General features: G+C 37.5%; 1 protein-coding gene across 3 annotated transcripts in view; it reads left to right on the top strand.

Annotated features, from left to right (window-relative positions):
- CEMIP2 (cell migration inducing hyaluronidase 2) overlaps nt 1–20059 on the top strand; it is a 49701-nt gene that overhangs the window by 14176 nt on the left and 15466 nt on the right. For all 3 annotated transcript variants that reach the window (XM_088157219.1, XM_088157218.1, XM_014886294.2), the window contains 10 exons: nt 2787–2927; nt 3473–4034; nt 7177–7346; nt 8587–8775; nt 11418–11587; nt 14060–14269; nt 14677–14882; nt 15452–15521; nt 18178–18306; nt 19907–19995. In XM_088157219.1, the coding sequence (XP_088013345.1) occupies nt 2787–2927; nt 3473–4034; nt 7177–7346; nt 8587–8775; nt 11418–11587; nt 14060–14269; nt 14677–14882; nt 15452–15521; nt 18178–18306; nt 19907–19995 (1936 nt within the window). The remainder of the gene's footprint in view (nt 1–2786; nt 2928–3472; nt 4035–7176; nt 7347–8586; nt 8776–11417; nt 11588–14059; nt 14270–14676; nt 14883–15451; nt 15522–18177; nt 18307–19906; nt 19996–20059) is intronic.

Raw genomic sequence — 20059 nt, 5'->3', positions numbered from 1 at the left:
CTCCAACCAAGCATGTGTAGTACTGCAGCAAACACCACCAGCTCCAGTTAAGTGTACTTTTCTTCAGGGCTAGTTGGAAATCCATATTGTCAGAACTTTTAATGGCCGTTTAAAAAGCAGCGGAAGAAATGTGACACTTGGTAGTAAATGTACGTAAATTCTAAACTGCCACTGAAATTTCCCCAAAGGGAAGATGCTGCTTGTCAGCATTTCTGTTCATGCTTGTCAGCTGGTTTCTTTTTGCTCCTAGCTTCTGTATTCCTGACATCTACTCCTGACTCATCTACAGAGTCCCGAACACTGGAGATCAGGGAGAGCAGTGGAAGTGCAATTTCCTTCCCCATTTCCCCAGGCTTCTGATGTGGGGTCAGAATGACAAGCTAGAGGGACAGGGAAAAGTTCTTCGCTCTTACTGGACCTTGCCAAGGGGATAAACAGGACCCTCAGAAAATTTAGCTGCCAAAATCTGATAAACTTCTGAGCATAATATAACACTGATAACTTTCCCAGAGGCCTTAAAAATTCCAGACATGGTGTCTAAACAAGTAGAAAATAACTATTTAGTTGTATCTGCAGAATTGTTCCCTGCCTGTCTTTTTCTCCTTTCAATTTCATGTGCTTGCTCCATGCAAGGTTCTAGCATTGGGATTTTTTTTGGGGGGATGTTTTCTTGTGGGTGGGATGGTGTACTTTTCCTCCACCACTTGCAGAAATTTTACTTCTCCCCCCAGCTCTAATAGAAGCCACTAAACCTGAAGGAATGCTGACCCATTTTTACAGAAATGTTTTGAAGCGGAGGCTTGACTTGAAAAATTTTCAATATGAGTGGCTAAATTTGGCAAGGTCAGCACCTAATGGTTTCTGGTCTTCTGTTTTTATTTAACTTTAAAGGCAGTAACTGTTTTCTGTAAAGTCTACTTGGTAATTTTGGAGATAATATTTGATGTTTTCATGCAGCCCACCATAATTGCTAAGAGAGAATTTCAAAATACTTTTGCTAAACACATCTGATCTGCTTGCCAAAAAAGTTGACCCACTGTGCCCCAAAAGCATGTTTATGCTACAGGAGTGCCTGTTTTCTGAATCTGATGGCTTTCTTGCTGGATTGTAATGTACAATAGATTTTAAAATTATAATAATTTTTAGTTACTGTTTTATACATCTTCTTTCTGATTCAATAGAAAAAGATATGATTGCTAGATCGGCTCTTCTGTGAATCACACTAAGCAGAAGTCATCAGGTTGCTGACTCATGGTTTCCTCACACTGCCCTTTGCTAACAGCCAGGAAATAAGTGTTTCTTCACAGTGCTTGTGTGTGTAGTGTCTGGGGAAAAGGGATTAGGGATTCTGCATGAGTCAGGCAGTAAACTTGTCTTTATCTGGTGAGTGCTTAGCAGTCTTGCTGATAGCAGTTCTCCCTGCTTTTTATTATATGAATTACATCTTCTAAAACCTGATCTTCATAGGATCATCCCAAAAGATTTTATTTTGTTTTTATTTTCATAATACTGCTTGTATGCCTTCTGCCCTTTCTGCAGTTTGATAATTTTTTCGTGCTGGTAGTCAAATCTTGGTTTATGTGGCTTTCCGGAGTTGGGAGGGATTTGAAATGTGGAAAGTTAATACCAAAGGAAAAACATTTCTGTTAGCAAAACTAAGGCTGGCTTGTATTAAACTTGTGGATAGGTTTTGGTTTCTTTAGATATTGCAAAAATGGACTATTTCTGATGGATTTTTGCCTCCGAAGTAGCAGTTCAGAAGTGTGGGTGTGTTTCTTCAGAAGACAGGATATGAAAAGACTACTTTGGTAGTTGACCTCAGTTGGCCCGTTAACATGTTTATTTTGGCAAATTTTGATTGTCTTTTGCATAGGAAAAATATTTTTAATACTTTAATTTTTAATATTTATTTTTAATTTCTATAAGATAATCCAAGGAATATACTTTGCAGTTTTTATAGTGTCTGTGTTTCCGCATTACACAGGCACTTAATGTGCTAAAGAGGTGTGTGGTATAAATACTACATTGCTTTAACTTTGTCTGAAATCACACAAGCCTGTCACTTCTTGCTATTGTCTCTCCTCCTCTGGCTTTGTAGCTTGGTTTCTAGCCTGGGTACTGCCACGGCTTTCAGCAAAGACTGTGTGTATCTCTGCTCTTGTGTAGTTTGTAGCCTAATATTTAAGCTGACTTCCTAAGGGATACAAATGTTTGAGACCCAAATGTCTCATCTCCCGGGAAACTGCTCTAGCTGATTAGGTTTTATACTAGATATGTTAAAGGTGTCTTGTCCCTCTCACTGAAAGAATTATTTGAATGCTTAAAAGTAGGAAGGAATCAGCCTTTCTGACAGGGTTGATAGCTTGAGGAGGTGAGATTCTTAGATGCTTTACAACCATGTTAACCTAGTTAGCTGGCCTCAGGCTTCCAGTGCTCAGTGTGATTGCTCTCTGACTGCATTCTGCTAATCTCTTCTCATCTAGTACAGGTGACCTAGCAAATAAAGAGAAAAATAAGATGGGGTTCAAGAGTATCTGTGATCAACAATGTGTGGTCAATAGTAGTTCAATTCAGTAAAAGAATGCCTTCCTTCCTTGAGACTTTAGCTATTTTTCAGGTGTCTTTTTTGCTATTCAAATACAATGACTGCAGTATTGAAAGCACAGAAGAATGTAGGCATCCTCTGGGGGTGACTGATCCTTTCTTACTTGTGTTCATCGTACTGCTGCCTTGACTGATGTAGTGATGTTTGTTTTTTAAAAGTTGGATTTCACATTGTATTGCAGAGAACTGTCCTGATCAGAACCCTCGCCTTAAAAACTGGAGCCCTGGAAAAGATCCTGAAAAAAGAGTTATTATTAAAAAAGGGGATTTGTTTCGTCTGAACTCAGATGCTACAGTACACTCTATAGTTATACAGGATGGAGGTATGAAATAGCAACACCTTGCTTCAGTGTCCTGTATATTTTTTACTTCTGTGACTGCATAAAAATATGTTGAAACTGTATCTTGCAGCTGATTGACCAGTTATGCTTTTTTACTTTTCAGCCTGCTGCCACGTCAGGTATATCATTCAAAAGATGAATTCTCTATGATGATACTCTAGTATCTTTTCAGTGCAGCATTGATGTAGTTTTCTGTGCAATATAGGAAAACAAGGTTGTTTCGTAGCCTGTGTGGTACTCGATGTGTCCTCCAATGGTAACTGTTGTATGTTAGTAATCCTACCAAACAGGCAGAAAAAGAATAGGAATAAACCAGCAAATTCTTAGAAAGATAAATCACAATTGGTAGCAGTTACTTTCCCATATGTGTAAGATTATGTGTAACATATGTAAGAAATGTATGTAAGAATATAAAGCTTAATTCATGGGTGTGAAAAATAAATCTGTAATTTTTCTTTTGTTCTTACTGCAGAACTTGGTTATTTAAGTCTCTCTGAATTTTGCTTTGATGTACTTTTTTCCTTTAGGTTTACTTGTTTTTGGTGACGATAAAGAAGGTTCTAAAAACATTACCTTGAGAACTCGATTTATCCTGATAAAGGATGGTGGAATGCTTCATGTTGGAGCAGAGAAATGCCGCTATAAATCCAAAGCAACTATTATTTTGTATGGAAAGTCAAACGAAGGTGCTGATGTGCCAGAATTTGGCAAAAAATTTATTGGTGTGGGCCCTGAAGGAGTGCTGGAGTTGCACGGGCACCAGAAGGTATCATGGACTCTTCTATCAAAGACTATATATTTCTCAGGGCTGGCCTATGGTCGTTACACATTTAAAAAGAATTTTTACCGAGGACTAAATGTTAGAGTGATCGATCAGGATACAGCAGAGGTTTTGGAAGTGCTGAAGTTTGATACTCATGAATTTGCAGAGGAAAGCTTAAAGCTCCAGAACTTACTGAAAAATGGGCATCCTGGTCGCATTATTGCTATTGCTGTAGGAGATTCAGCTGCTAAAAATCTTTTGGAGGAAACCAGAGTGACTATTCAAAATCTTCTGGGAAGTAAGTTTGTGAGAGGATTAAGTTACAGGTAAGCAATTTATTTTCCCTTTTGTGCTGAATATAGATGATATGCAGATTCTGCTGTGGGAGATTTGTTAAACTTCGACAGTTCATAAAGTTTTCCAAGAATTCTTGGTGTTGTATGTAGTGCTGCCATGATAGTATTCAGTTAGCAGTGCCATGCAGAGACTGGTATTTGTGTGACAGACTTTTTTACTTAACTCCTGAATCCTTGCTTTTGCTGTTCTTTATAGAAATTAAAACTGGGTACAGCAAGAATATTTTTCTCCTTCTAAGACATAGATAATAGTTGCTAGGTGAAGCTTTTAATTTGTATGACTTTGAAAGAACAAGGAGTAGAGCTAAATTATCTGTAAGGTTTCTTCCAACCTAAAACATTGTTTCTAAGGGATACTAATCCCAGATATCAAAGATCTTATTTATACTCCTGCACTGTTGAAATAAAAGAACATCACCTCTCCATCGAGTTCTCAAAGGACCTGACCTGTAAAATTATTTTGTGATTGAAATTCAGTTACAAGGTGTTTCTATGTCTTTTTGCCATTCTTTTCAGTTGGTCAGGATTTGGACTGTGCGACAGTAGAAGTGGTGTAACAGGAGTTATCAAAGCAGGAGACTTACACTGCTCTTCATTGCTCTTCAATTACTTGTTGCAAATGGCTTTTTGCAGTGCATGTTCTGAACTTGGCTTTGTGCTGCAGAGGATTGTCCACACTGCTCTGGGCAACACAAAGCAATGTGCCCAGGTGGCCAAAAAGGTCCTGGCTAGTATCAGCAATAATGTGGCCAGCAGGACCAGGGCAATGAAGCCACACCTCGAGTCCTGTGTCCAGTTCTGGGCCCCTTAGTACAATAAAGACTGATGTGCTGGAGTGTGTCCAGAGAAGGGCAACGGAGCTGAGGAAGGATCTAGAATGTAAGTCATATGAGGAGCTGCTGAGGGAGCTGGGAATGTTTAGCTTGAATTAAAGGAGGTTCAGAGGAGACCTTATTACTCTCTACAAGCCGGGTGGGGGTCAACCTCTTCTCCTAAACAATGAGTGACAGAACAAGAGGATGTAACCTCAAGCTACATCAGGGGAGGTTTACAGTTCAACATAGGAGGAATTTCTTAATGGAAAGGGATATTAAGTATTGGAACAGACTGCCCAGGGAGATGATGGAGCCACCATCCCTGGAGGTGTTCAAGGAACTACGAGATGTGGTGCTTAGTACTGTAGTCTAGTTGACAAGGTGGCCATAGATCAAAGACCAGATGTGATAATCTTAGAGGTATTTTCCAGCCTAAATGATTCTGTGATTCTGTGTTGGCAATACAAGTGAAAAGTATATACAGTCTCCTAACTGCCTGTCAGTCTGTTGTTCTTCTTCTATTGGGATGGTGTTGTATAACCTCTGTGTATTGTCCAGTGTTTTCCAGGAAATTGGTCATTTGATTTTTCCGTTCTATTCTTATCCCTCACTAGCCCCTGACATCTGGATTCCAGTTAGTTTCCTCCCTGTGCTTTGGCAGAGGCAAGCTGGCGTGTCAGGCAGGATGGCATGTTCTGACCTCAGTTCCCATCAGGAGTACATTTGTGTCACTGGCTGTGTAAGCACAGGGGTGTGGGATGAAATGCACTTGCCTTTGAAGCAGTTTGGCCAAAAGTGCCAAGACCTGGATGTCCTATAGTAGAATACCACTTCCTGAAAGCAGCAAAGCCTGTGTGGCTTCAGATAGCTCAGGTTGTGGTGCAGCCAGCCCAGCCTGTCCTGAAAGGTGTTGGTTTCTGGGATTTATCTCTGCCCATGAAGTCCACACCCATTTGTCTGAAATGAAGAACATTTTCAGCCTGTAACTGGGCAGAAGCAGCCTTTTTTCCCTCTCTGCTGAACTGATTCTTGTAAGCTTTCCATGGTCATTAAAGGCTCTGTAAGCACATAACCGTCTCTGTGGTGGAAATGGGCAAGAAGCTCTCCCTGATGGCGTGCTCAGGAAAAGCAGAGTCATTTTCTTAAACCTCTAAAGCTAGTGAAAAGATGTTGTCATGGAGGTGAATACTCCATTACAACTCTCTCCGCTTCTACTTCTTCCTACAACATGTGAAATGCAAAGCATGCTTCAAAATAACTATTTTAAATGTTGGTATGTGAAATGTTCAGTTTGTTTGCTGCTGCTACTAAAAAACTGGCCCAGTATATACTATTCCTGTGAACATGCTAATGCTAAAGTATTGTTTGACTTTTTGATCCCAATCAACAAAAACCTAAAGAAGGGTTAAAATAACGGCAACTGGATTGTAGGTGGGTTTAATATCTGCCTTTGAATCAATCATTATCAACAGACTGCAGTCCAGCTAGCTGACACTGTTCTCGCTTGGGGTGAATGATTCAACTTTAATGATGCAAAATTGTCTGGCTTTTTAATAGATGATCTCGACTGCTTTCTTTGCACATGGTTATGGCATTACAGAGCAGTAAAGGACAGCAAAATAAACTTGGGTTTTTTTAACTTGGTGGCAGCTGTCTGTGGTGCGTTGTTTGCTTTTAATTTCCAAACACATGTCACTGGTATATTGTACAAAGATTGTGTAACAGCATGCATTTCCTTTTCTGGGTCTGAGCATCCTGAAAGATTCAAAAGCTATTGCCTGTCTGGCACAGGGGCCAGCACCAGTGACTGTTGCTGACTGTGTCCATCCCTCCTGGCCTGGAGTTCCCCTGGAGTCCTGAGTGCTCCTTTGGGGTGTTGCTGGCAAATGGCAGGGGGCTGTGGCAGGAACATTGGCACTGACTCCTGCTCCTCCTGGGCCCTGCTAAGGCTGTTAGGGAATAGGATCCTGTGTGGCTTTTGTCACACATCTAGCAATTTGCTTTGGTAAAATTGTACATCTTGTCGGATATTTACTAAAAATGTATATGAAAGTCTTCCCCAGTAAGAGCTTTTGTATTTGCCAGTTTGTGTATAGGACCCCCAGTTACTTTAAACCATTTTTCTCTGCTGTTACTTCTGTCCATTTCCTTCTACATTTTGAAGTTGCATTTTAAAATGAATTTGGAAGAGCAAGCTAAAGGTTTTTTATTACTTCTATGCTCCTTGTCTTTTCCTGGTTTTGTAAAGAATTTTTAAAGGGCCATTATATTTAAACATTTACTTTTGATTTTCACAGGCAAGCCTGGGCTTTAGTTGGTGTTATAGGTGGTGGAAATTCTTCCTGTAATGAATCAGTGAGAAACTATGAAAACCACAGCACTGGTGGGAAAGCTCTTGCTCAGAAAGAGTTTTTCACAGTGGATGGTCAGAAGTTTGTTGTGAGAGCTTACAGCGAATGGAATGATGGTAGGAAAGTGTTTTGTGAAATCCTACAGTTGTGGAAAAAGAAAAAATACTTTATATGCTTTTTTTCACTAGAACTTCTGCTTGCAATTTAAATTTTTGAGTGCTGCTGTAAGTTGTTTTTTCTTGCTATGGATGAAATAGGAGGATGCATTTCTTCAGTACTACCTATTTTCTCATTCTGTATACAGTATGTGAGCAGCATAATATTGAGCCTTAAATTCTAGTATATTTAGATGAAGATAGGAGTCTTATAAGTTCTGTCACTTTTAAAATTTATTTTTGTAATTTGGAAGTTCATATATATTTTAAATCTAAGCTTCTGAGATGTTGATTGTGGTACTAAAAAAAAACACTGCAGAAGCCAAAAGAAATGTTTTATTCTTGTTACAATTTTTGGTTGCTGTTAGGGTGCTGAACGCTAGGCAGCTGTTCTGATGCAAAGTTGAATCCGTGGTATAAAAAGTTAGAAGACCTGCCTCTTGCTTGCTTTTATCCTTTATTATTTTTTAAAATTTAAGATACCATTGATCTGAGTTTTTATGGGTAATCATCTCTTTCCGTTTTTAGAATTACTAAATGCTACTGTGTTTTCCTCAGAAATTTTTTATGGTAGTCATAAATTTGTTTGCTAGGCAGTTGAGATATTTGGTACTACTTTACTGTTCATTGCAACCCCATGAACATGTATAGAATTACATTAAAAAAAATAATGAACCAAAATACGTCTTTTACCTACTGGTGCTGGAGAGTTAGGTTCAAGAGTTAGCAAAAGCAACTGAACTTAAGCAAATTCATCATAAGCCAATGAAATTCTAGTGGGTGCAGTTTAGACTGCCAAACTGTTCTATTAGTTGTGCTTAAAAAAGAAAGTCCTCTGCTTTTTTTTACCACATCCTTGATTACATCTGCACAGTTTAAAATGGCAGAAAAAGGTCACTTTGAGGTAGCTGGACCTACAAATTACTGCCATATGATACTAGGGTTTTTTGAAGAAAAAAAAAAAACAAACATAGATTATTCCAGTCACTATTAGTTCTGTGTTTTCCCTTTGTTTTGTGATCCAATAAGTAAACGGGCTGTAAAGGCATCTCACAATGGCATGTTTGAGGTCAGAGTTGTACTTCAGAGGGCTCTGGGGCCTGCAAAATCTCATACGTATTTTATTAGTATCTTCTTGGGAATTATTTCATATAAAGGTGAATATAATCTTTATTTCCTTTTTTTTTTTTTTTTTAATTAGGTGTCCCGATATCAGGCTTCCAGGTGGAAGCAGTGGGTGGAGTAATACTGAATCTTCTGGATGATGTTAGTAGTTGGGAACCAGGAGACAGGATTGTGGTTGCGAGCACAGACTATTCGATGTATCAGACAGAGGAATTCACCCTCCTTCCCTGCCCGGAGTGTACCAACCATCAGGTTAAAGTCAAAGGTATGAGAGCAGTCACCATGTGGAGATCTGTGTGAAATATGTATTTGCTGCTGGACAGGCTCTTGCAGTGGAAACAGTAAAGAGCAGCCTTTTTTTGAATCACTATATGGCTTTGTTGTCACATACATGTGTAATTCTCCTTGCTATGAAATGACTCGGTATGTCAGGTCTACCTCATAGCTCACCATGCTAACTTTTATTTCTTCCCAGGTTCTTTGAATGCCTTATTTTTTTTCCAGTAGGGTTAGGCTTGTTTTCCTTCCTCAGCTCCTTTCTGTCTTTTCACAAGTTCTCTTTATACATGCTTGAATAGCTGTTGTGGTCATTACTTGTTTCCCTTGCCTCTAGTGTCATTCTCATATTTTGTACTGTTACCATTAAAATATTTTTGGTGTTTCTTTTGTTATTAAAAAAGTAGAAATAAAAACAGGAAGGGAAAAAGAAACTTTTGGTCTTTGAACCTGTACCTTTTTCTTTTTTTCTCCTTTCCCTCAGTTTTCTTTTTATCACCCCCCCAACATAATGGTTATACAAGTGGCCCTTCCAAGATTCTGCTCTCACAGGATATCCCTGAGTAGTTGCAATCTGTTTTTCCTTTGGGTGTGATGCACAAGTAAATGGTCATTCATGTTGTTGACCATTTCCTTTTTATTATCTGAGTCATTCTGCTTGACATCATGAGAGCCTCCCAGGGGACTGGCTTGCCAGCTATGCTGGCGTCTCTTGTTTCCTTCTGCTCCACACCTGCTCCATGGTGCTGCCCTTCCCTGTGGTGTCCTGCAGCTTCTGGTCTGGAGCTTCTCCTCACTCCTGGTGGGATGCAGCATCAGTCCATACATAGCACAAACTAGCAACTGTTGTTCTGCAATGTTAGTTTGCAGCAGCTCCTGAGTGCTCTTCTCCGTCTGGTTTTGTCCCATTAATTTCTGCACAGTGCAACTTCCTGCTCTTCAAACTGCTCTTCTTCTTCATTCTTGGAAGTTTTCTGTCAACAGCCTCAGATTTCCCTGTCCAGCTATGCCTTAAGGGACTGCCAGTCTGTCTGTCCTCTGGTGGTGAAATTTGCTTCTCACACATTTGTTAGCATGGGTCACATATGTTTTATGGATTGAGAAATCTCAAGTATGAAGAAAGCATATCCGTGTTTACCACATACCATCAGAGAATACCAGTTTGGGTGACGATGTAGAGCTAACTTAGTGCTATTGAATGTGATACTTCCTGGGCTTTGTTCTTAAATGTCATGTTGTGTGTTTTATTGGGCACAGTGTTTTAAAGAGCAAATTTAACTGGAAGGCTGCAGTATGAAGTTTAAGAAGTTTGTCACCACTGAATAGTGTGTGTGTAGACTATTTCATCTTGGAAATCATGTGCTGTGAAAAAGCAGCTGCTTTTAAAGGTTACAAAATTTTTTCACAAGATGTACAATATGGCATAAAATACAAAATCTTGGCTTTTTATTTTTATTTTTTTGAAAGTAAATCCTAGCTAAATATTAAAAAGATACTAAAGGAAGTGAACTTCCAGTCAGCTTTCTCAATTGGCATTCTTTGCCACCCTCATTATAGTTTTCTTTGTCATAGTAATGTATACAGATTTTAAACATCCCCACGTTACCCTATATATTTATTTCACTAAGAAGAAATTTTCTATATAATGGTAAACTTGACATGCTGAAGAACATACCATCTCTTGAAATTATTTCTAGCATTGTTTTGCTAGGGGTTTTGCTGGCTTCACCTTTCTTTATTAGGAAAACTAAAAAGTATTGTGTTGTAGGAGCCTTGGTTGCTCTTTCTGCACTTGATTTCTTGCGTTGCTAGTCAAATACAGGGAAAAACAATAGGCAAGCCTTTAGAGAGAGGAGTGCAGTCCCATTTACAGACATCTCTTGTCTTTTTAAATTCTCAGAAGCAGATACAGTGTTGGTATTGCTCTTAGTTCTGCTTCAAGTTCTGGTAGTTTAGGCTTATATCCTTTTTTTTAAGACTTGCAAGGATTGTGATAGTCTGTATTCAGGATATCAGTGAATGCATAATTGCATTTTTTAAGGTTTACAGAACCACGTAATTTTCTCAGTTTCAATGAGAAATTGATTAGGTTTTTGAAGAAGGGTGTAAAACCAGACTATCTTCCCTAATTTTGAGTTTATACATCTTCAGAATAACTACCTAAGAAAGAGGAAAGCAAGTCCTTTTTTCTTTTAGGAAAAGATCAATACAGCATTTCCAAACAGTGTTTTGGCTTCACTTTCACTTCTTAATTTGTCTTTGAAACAGATTAAGCAGCCAGAATCTTTTTTCTTTTATAGCAAGTCTGCATCTCTGTTTCACTAAAAGTTTGATAATTTGATTAATTTAAGCTCTTGTTTTTTTCCCATTCTGTTCACAAACTATTGGATCAAAACTATAAGGCACACCTGCAAATAAAATGTTCACATTTTTTGAGGATTAGTTTCTTATTAAAACGATAAATACATCTACCATAAGAAAAGCTAAGAGACACCAGCATGTTAAGGAGGAATGTGCAGTTTTTGTTGCCACAGTTATCTTTCTTACTCATATAAGTTGATTCTGGTTTTAATCAGTGGTGACTTTTTTTTCTTATTTTTTTCTCTTGCTTCAAAACTTGTTGTTGGACAGAAAACCCTCAGTTTCCTCATGTAGGAGAAGTAATTGATGGAGTGGACATGAGAGCAGAAGTTGGAGTTCTTACAAGAAACATCCTAATACAAGGGGAGACAGAAAATACCTGCTATCCTGAAAAGGACTGTCAGTTCTTCAGTTATGATACATTTGGTGGACATATCAAGGTTTGAAAAACATCTCCAATTAACTTTCTGTCATGTAAAGGCATATTAAGGACAAAAAGATTAATGTTTAACTTCAAGGGAAGAACATCAATTCATTCAATTGCTTTGTCTGGAAATGGCTTACTCAGATTAGATTTAACTCCTCAAGACCTAGTCTGCAGAATTGAAAGAAGAGATATAATACACAAACTGTTCGAGAAACGTCCAGCAAGTATTATAACATTGTATGGCAGGGATTAAACAAGTGACATCCATGCATGTGCACCCTTTAACATTACAGAATAAAGCTTGATCTCTCTTGTATTTCTCTTCCTTCCTTCCACTGCCTTTGTGCCTCCCCAAGTGATGAGCATTGAATCCTAATTCAGCTTTCCCATCTGAACCTGATTACTAGAGAGGCATGGAGGGGGAAGAAACTGACTTGTACTATGAGGTTTTGCATTTAGTTTCTTAACAATTGGAAAGTACTAAGGTTGTATAAAGGAAGCTGCTTCTAATTTCTTGTATTATGAACGTAAACAAAGCTGAGAGAAAGGAGTGTTCTAGAAACTAGTATTTAAACTTGTGTTCATTTACATCTTTAGATGAAAGATTTGAGCAGCAGTGTTTCACTGATGCTAGAGAAGTTTGAGGCCTCACATTTTAATTGCAAATATAGTTGTGCTCATTATGTGGTCATCACAGTTTAAATCTCTTTGTAATGTATTTGGATACAGATTTTAATTTCATAGTGGTGGCCATAAGAGTGGGAAAGAAAATTAGCCCTTTCCTAATATGTGGCAGCTTTTGTTTTATGGAAGAAGATAGGTAGACTCAAGATGTCAAGGTTTCAAGATAATGTAATGAAAGAAGATAATGACAAGCTTTGAATCTTGATGAATTTTGCTGAGTGTGACCTTGATTGCCACAAAAGTGTAAATAAGCAGACCATCAGTTGTCTGGAAAGTAGAAGAGAAAACAAACATTTTGACTCACCAAAGTTAAATTGTTCCCAGGAGCCTGAGTAGCTAGTATCTGTTGCCAAACCAAGACTTCAGCACTGAAAGTATTTTTGGTTTATGCTAATCTTACATTCTCAAGTAGAGAGATCCTAGGCATTAAGAAATGTAATGGCTTTTGAATATCCTGAATTTCCTACTGGACATTAGTTCAATAGCTTAAAGGGGGCTTAGTGGCAGTGAGGAGAGGCATTGTTTTGCAGTTTTGGTGCTTTTCAGTAGAGATTAGGAATGCCTAAAAGATTGGATTTTGACCATCCCTCTCTAGATGTTAGGTATGCAAACCCTAAGAGTTCTATTAAAGGAGGAGGAAAAAAATATCACTGATTTCCCTATGAAAACTGGTATTTCTGATAAATACTCAGTGCAGGTAAGTTAATGAAATGAAGTTACCAAAAAAAAAGAAGTAGGGTTTGTTTTGGTTTGGTTTCTGGTTTTTTTGTTTGTTTGTTTGTTTGTTTTTTAACTCAGGTTAGCTTGTTGCAGTTTAGCTGTTGCACTTGGTTTATGCTTTCATAGCAGGTTAGGTGGAAGAAAATAATTTCTCTCTCCTGCATTACTGGTGCAACCTCATTATGACTTTACTTCGTACACAGTAACTTTACTGTGAAGTTGTGTGAGGATAATTTCATATATTCCTTAAAGACATTTCTCTGGAGTGCAGTGTCCAGTTTTGGGTTCTCATTGCAATGAAAATGTAGATGAACTGGGGTGTGCAGGAAAGGTGGTGTGGCAGTGTGTGATGAGTGACAGGAAGCTGGAAGGAGGGATCTTGTTGCTGTCTTCAGGTGCTGGCGAGGGTTCAGAGTGGTCACAGCAGTTCTTGGAGGTGCTTAGCAATAGGACAAGAGGCAATGGGACCAGGCTTAAAGAAGGCAAATAATGCTACCATACTGGGAAAATAAAGGGATAGAACGATTGACCCCATGAGTGTCTGTGACTGGAGGTATTCTCTGAGCAATGTGCTGAGCAGTTGTTTTATCAATCTGACCCAGCACTAAGCTCTCAACTGGACTAGGTTTCTCAACAGTTTCCCTTGAATCTGCATTGTTCTGTGGTTTTTATTCAGCTAAGCCTGTCCCAGGTGGATTGTGCTGATGCAGCTTCATTACAGACACACCCAGATGTGGGTGACTTCTGTTTGGTTGGACAGTACATGTGAGGATATTTAATGTGTCACCTGGTAAAGACCTAACAGTAAAGTGTGGCAATATGTCTGGTGTAAATTCCTCTGCTGTAGCCACATGGAGATTTAAATTTTGAACTTATTTATGAAGGGTACAGTTTTGTAAGGCATCTTGTAGAGCAGGGCAGTAAAATTGGTTCTTGTGTTGGCCTGTGGCAACTGTGTACATCTAGCTTCTGTGCGTCTGGGATAGATGATGTATTAACTTTGTTTTCATTGGTTAAAAAGCAAATAATGGGTTATTCACTCTGGTGAATGGTTATTCACTTCATTTTTTTTTTTTTTTAGATTTTGAAGAATTTTACATCTGTTCACCTTTCCTATGTGGAATTGAAGCAAATGGGCCAGCAGCAGATTGGAAGTTACCCTGTTCACTTTCACCTTTGTGGGGATGTGGATGAAAAAGGAGGATATACTTTTAAAACTTATCTGGAAGGCCTTTCCATTCATCACTCTTTTTCCAGATGTGTGACTGTTCATGCAACTAATGGCTTGCTGGTAAGTGCATGGAGAGTAAAACATGTTACGTTGGAATAAATATTATAAAGAGCATTTAGATGCCAGAAGAATCCCATCTCTTCTTCAAATTCAATGCTCAGCGAGGGTTTTCTTATTTCAGTGGATTAATAAATTACTGCAAACAGTAATTTAACTGTTCTCACCATTCTGTTTTTTTCAGATTCTTACAGCAGCTAGCTGTAAGACAGCTGTAAGGCAGCTAAGCTCTCCAGACATAGCAGTGTGTTTGTAAGGGATGAATAAATCTATGTGCTTGAATCATCTGAGCTGCTGATACTGACACTTCACTCTGCAGCTGTGCCAAGATAGTAAAACTAGATGGTGCTTGTCAAATAAATCTCAGTAAATGCAGTTACTGCTGACATAATGAACTTGTATTCCTACAGATAAAGGACACCATTGGCTATGACACACTAGGTCACTGTTTCTTCATAGAAGATGGCATTGAGCAGAGGAATACTTTGTTCCACAACCTTGGGCTAGTCACAAAACCAGGCACTCTTCTACCTACAGACAGAAACAGCAGCATGTGTATTGGGATTAGGGATAAGGTGTATGGAAGTTATGTCCCAGTGCCAGCCACAGACTGCATGTGAGTATGTCGTGATGAAAAAGTAAAACCCAACCAGCTGATAATCTCTTGATTATCATACAATACAGATGGAAATACTGATGGAAAACATTTTTATCTAGAATTTAATGAATTAATTCACATAGTACTGGTATTTTAAAAATAGCAATAGAAGTAAACATTTAGTTTTTTATTAAAGAAAACAAATGGTTTATAGGAATATTGTTGTTTCTTGTGATACTTGGAACCTTCAAAGTCTGTTGAACATCTTCACTACTGCGTAAATGTATGCATATTCTCAAGTTGTCAGCACTATGTTTTCTGAATACTACTTGTTTCTTGTGAAAACTTCTTAAAACAGTTTATCATTGCATGGAGTATCTGCACAACATTAAATACAATATTGTGCACTGAACTGAAAAAAAGGCATTTTTGAGTTCTAGATGTGGAAGGTTTTGTGATTTGTATTTTGAATGTGAAGCAGTTACTTCATCAGTTTAGCTTTTCCTGATGTGCATATTAAAAAGGGAAGATACTTCTGTTGGAGCTAGAGGTTTTCTGTAGTAACTTATTTCTGAATAATATTGCAGGGCCGTTTCAACATTCTGGATTTCTCATCCCAACAATCATCTTATAAATAATGCAGCAGCAGGCTCACAGGTAAGGCTTATGGGTGTAATTAACGACAAATTGATTATGTCACTGGCATTTGTAAAATCTGTAACATTTACACTGCCAGATATATATATATATTTTTCTTTTCTTATATTTGAATATTTTTATGTTTGGCCGCATATTGGCATTGAAAGTGCAGGGTATGTCTAGGTGTGCATTTAAATGATGCCAAAAACCTTTGTTGTGGCTGCGACAGAGGAGATATCTTCTTTGTATTTAATAGACCTGACAGTAATGTCAATGTAGAAATGTAGTGTATATGTAGAAATCCTTTTATTTTCACAGAATTGGTGTATTTCATATTAAGTCTTCTATATTTTCTGAAGGTTGTAATGAGTTTAGTGACAGTTCTGCAAGAGCTGTAGTCACTGGAATGAAAAATGACTGCAAAAAAGCATTCATTGTGTAAGAAGCAGTTACAACACTTCTGTTACTGGTTAGTCAATTGTTTCCAGCCAGTGACTGCTGATGTGGTTTTGCTTGTTCTGAACCTTGTATTAGTGCAAATATCTTGTCATAGCTTCCTGTGATATAAAGATCTGTACATGCTGTGGAGGGGAGGGCTGGAGTCTGTTTTCTATTGGATCAGAGGCTGAGATATGTAAGGTTTTTTAATTGGATTATTCTGAAGAGATCAGTAGGAATGCAAAACAGAAAGGTTGTTGATTGTTGTTGCAAAGGCTCCAGTGTAGGAACAATGTGAGCCTGTGTACTTTTAGCAACAGATAACATTTATCTGTAACTGATAACATTTATATAATTAAATAATTTCTTTATTAACAGGTAACTGTTATTAATAAATAGAATAGGATTCAAAATACTTAACTGAGTTGAAATATCTGGAGTATTTAAAAAAATCAGAAAATTTTGCTCTATTTTTTGTGTGATCTCATTCTTGTTGCTTTCACTTTAGTGGGTTTGCTTCTGTTTGTTTGTTTCCTACTTGACTGTCTACCACTAGGAGGGATCTGGACTCACCTCCCAAGTTAAAACAGGTCTTTTCTGTCCAACACAATGTCTTTCCATTTTGCCTGCTTTATGTAATATAACTAGTTTAGGCATTGCAGGCTAAGTTAAACAACTTCTTTGCTTCTTTAATCTGGTGCTTAAGTCCTGCAAAGTCTTTTTCTGCTTGTGTAGCTCATCCCAGTAGATGTTGCTTCCTTTTGTTAGCAGGATGTGCCTGACTGGAACAAGCATTTGTATCTTTACAAAGTTTAGCCACGCTGATATAGACCCTTGCATGGATGTAAAATCAGTATAAAGGGACCACAGCTTATTATTTGAGAAATAGAATAATTCAACTGTTCTCATGCAGACTCTGCACTATAGAGTTTTTGCTGGTATGAGCAATTCACAGCCAAATAATTCCATTCTTCTCCCAGTTCCTTGGTTATGTAATGAAGCCTATTGTAAGGCTGTATAAGCAGTAGATGTTTTGTTTTGGTGTATATGAGAGAAAAGAGGAAAAAAACCCCAATCTTTTTCATATTTCTGAATGCTTGCAGATGCTTAACAAGGTTTTAAGTTTATCTAAGTCTATTTTCCAAGCATCAGGGGGTGCTTTGGATAAAATTTGAGTCTGCCAAGCACAAAGCTGTGCTTAATTATATGTGAGGTAAGATTTTGGTATTTTTATTAAGGGAACATCCGTATTTGCTTTGTAATGGTTAATCATCAGAAATATCAGTGTGTCATCATTACACACTGGGATGGGGACGTTACTGTAAAGTAGAATTTCCAGCACTCATTGGAAAATTAGTATAGTCTTGGAGTGAAATGCATTAAGGTGGGATGAATTCACTTTATCCATATTTCTTAAAAAGGTTGATGACTATTTTTTGTGAGGTGGAGCGCTCAGTGTTTCTTTAGCTACCATTTAATCCTTTAATGTGCTTTTTGGGGTGATTGTTTTTTTTTTTTTTTTTTTTTTTAATTTTTTAAGGCACACAGCCTATGGTCAGGTAAAGATTTTGGTGTTTGTACGTGTCTCCAATGCAGATGTCATGATGCCACATCTTGTGAATGCAGATGTAGTTGAAATGGAAATTTTGAGAGTTTCATTTAGCAGACAAATCCAGCTTCTTTAAGAGCAGAGATATTAAAAAAGTATAGAAAATGAACAGATACTAAAATTATTACTGCATGTCATTGGCGCAGTGCGTTGAACCGACCACATTGCTTGATGTGCTTTTTTTCCTATCTTCTGAAAGCTCTTGAGGGTGTTTTTGGCTATGCCATTTAAATTTTGATGGGAACAGAGATGTACCAACCTTAACGGAACAGTAAGGATAGGAGGAATGATTTTGAGTATCTTACTGTGAATAGTGTTATCTACTAGTAAATGAAAATCTAGTCTGTGGGATGACATAACTGAAATGCAGAAGTTATATTAATTTGGACACTTTTCTACTTTGAAATATTAGAGCATCTTAAATATGTGGTGTTGAATGGCTTCACTGAGAAGCACAACACTTTTTAGTTGATATGTCCACTAGAATAGAGCCTTATTTGCAAAATCCCGCTTTTTCCCTGATTGATTCAAAGTTGTTGTTTGGAGACTTTATTTTAAAATATATGTTAGCGCCAATAATAGTGTCACAATCACTTATAAGTAATATTATTCTCTCATTACTTTCAGGATGCTGGAATATGGTATTTGTTCCACAGGGTTGCTACAGGAGATTCTCATAGTTTAGCCATCGAAACCAAATCAGAGCTTACACCCCTAGGAATCTTCTATAACAACAGGGTTCATTCTAATTTTAAGGTAATGTAGTATGTTATTTAAAAAAAAGTGAAGTTTTTATTTCTCAGTATTCTGTATTAGAACTTGGTTGTTCGCCTTTTAAGCTGGGTAGGAGATAGATTTTGTGCTGTGTTTGAACTGTACTGTAGAACAATGTATAATCAGCATGGGTGCATTTTCTAGTTGCATTTTGAGTATTCACTGTTTCAGCTCTTCTTCAGATAAAATAAATTAATACTTCTAATAAAATACGTTTTTCAGATGTAGCATTTCAAATGCTACTCTTTACAGCTTTGTTTCCTACTCCGAAGAAAGCTGACCCTTGAAGAATGGAAGTTTATTATAGCAGTGATTCACCGAATAGCTTGTTGCAGTAGCTACAGCTTATTTTTCTGAGTCTCAGGTGTTTGCACATGGTGATGCAGTCTCTGGCTAGAGATTAAGTTTTAATATTGCCTTCAGGAGCTCACTTATTTGCAAATTTTCTTATGGAGTTCTCAGTCTTCAGTCATTGAGGTGTGTTTTGTTAGTGTGACTTTAAAACCATTTCCACATCTCAGCTAAAGTTTCAATTCACCTTAAGTCCTTAAAGTATTTCATTTGGAATCGAATTGCTGTGTGTATGTAGAAATATAATGAAATTTACAAAGCCACCAAACTCTAAATAGATACTTACTTGTGTTTGGTTGCTGAAGGAGTTCTCACAGTTTAACCGTTGAAACCTCATAGAATCATTATTGGATGTTTTATCAAGTGAAACTGATTTTGCCTGACAGTTGGTTGCCTGGGATGCGGAGAAATGATGAAATGTTTGATAGAAGTTGTGTTAACTGTGTCTTTAGGACTGGAGGGCATTTTGTTCAGATTGGAATTAGAACATACTGAATAAAAAGGTGTATTGTGAAGAAAAGAGTTTAACCTGTATAGCTGTTATCATCTTTAAACAAGGGTAGCAGTTGTGTGCTAAAATTCCATGTTGAAAGAGAACTCCACTAGCAGGTCTGAGAATCTGCTCGTGTATAAGACTCAGTTGTAATCATAATTTGGGTCAGAGGTGAAAGTAGTCACAGGTATTTGTATGTAATTCAGGTAAAAGAGCACAAATGCTTCCTCATGCTTTTATTTTCTCAAGTAATTTATTTCATACTGGATTATTGAGTTTCAAATTTATTGCGCTTGGACCAAAATTATCTTTAGTGGCAAAGGTAGTTTAGTTTTAAAGTGAAAAATAAAGGATTTTTCACAGTAAGTTTTGGGTTTTCTTTTCCGTTTATAAGAATAATTTGAACTCACCACAAGATTGGCTTCCATATTTTCCAGAACAGCATCTGTAAATAAAAAACCTCAAATAGATGTTGTGAGAGAAATCTGAAGTTTGAACTTTGATCATTTTCTATTACTTTTTTTTTAATCACAGATAATTTCTTTCATTTTAGCACAGACTGGTTTATTATATTAATTAGCTAGTTTTCCCCTAGACAATATGCCAATTGAAGACGAATTTAAAGGTCTAAGAGTTCCTAGTATGTGTATGGAATGCAATGCTTAAATTTTTAAGACTTCATTTTTACTCTGTCTTTAATTTTGGATAGTATTAATTTTCTTTCCTTGCTTATTTCAGGCTGGTTTGTTCATTGATAAGGGTGTTAAAACAACTAATGCTAGTGCTGATGATCCCAGAGAATATCTTTGTTTGGACAACAATGCAAGGTAAAGGATATTTTCTTTCAAGTGAGTGAAAAATGGCATAGTTTTGAGACTGCTCTTAGATTCA

This window comes from Sturnus vulgaris, chromosome Z (assembly GCF_052056855.1).
Source record: "Sturnus vulgaris isolate bStuVul1 chromosome Z, bStuVul1.hap1, whole genome shotgun sequence".
Taxonomy (NCBI): domain Eukaryota; kingdom Metazoa; phylum Chordata; class Aves; order Passeriformes; family Sturnidae; genus Sturnus; species Sturnus vulgaris.
Note: the sequence above shows the minus strand (reverse complement) of the source record. Positions and strands in the feature narration are given on the sequence as shown.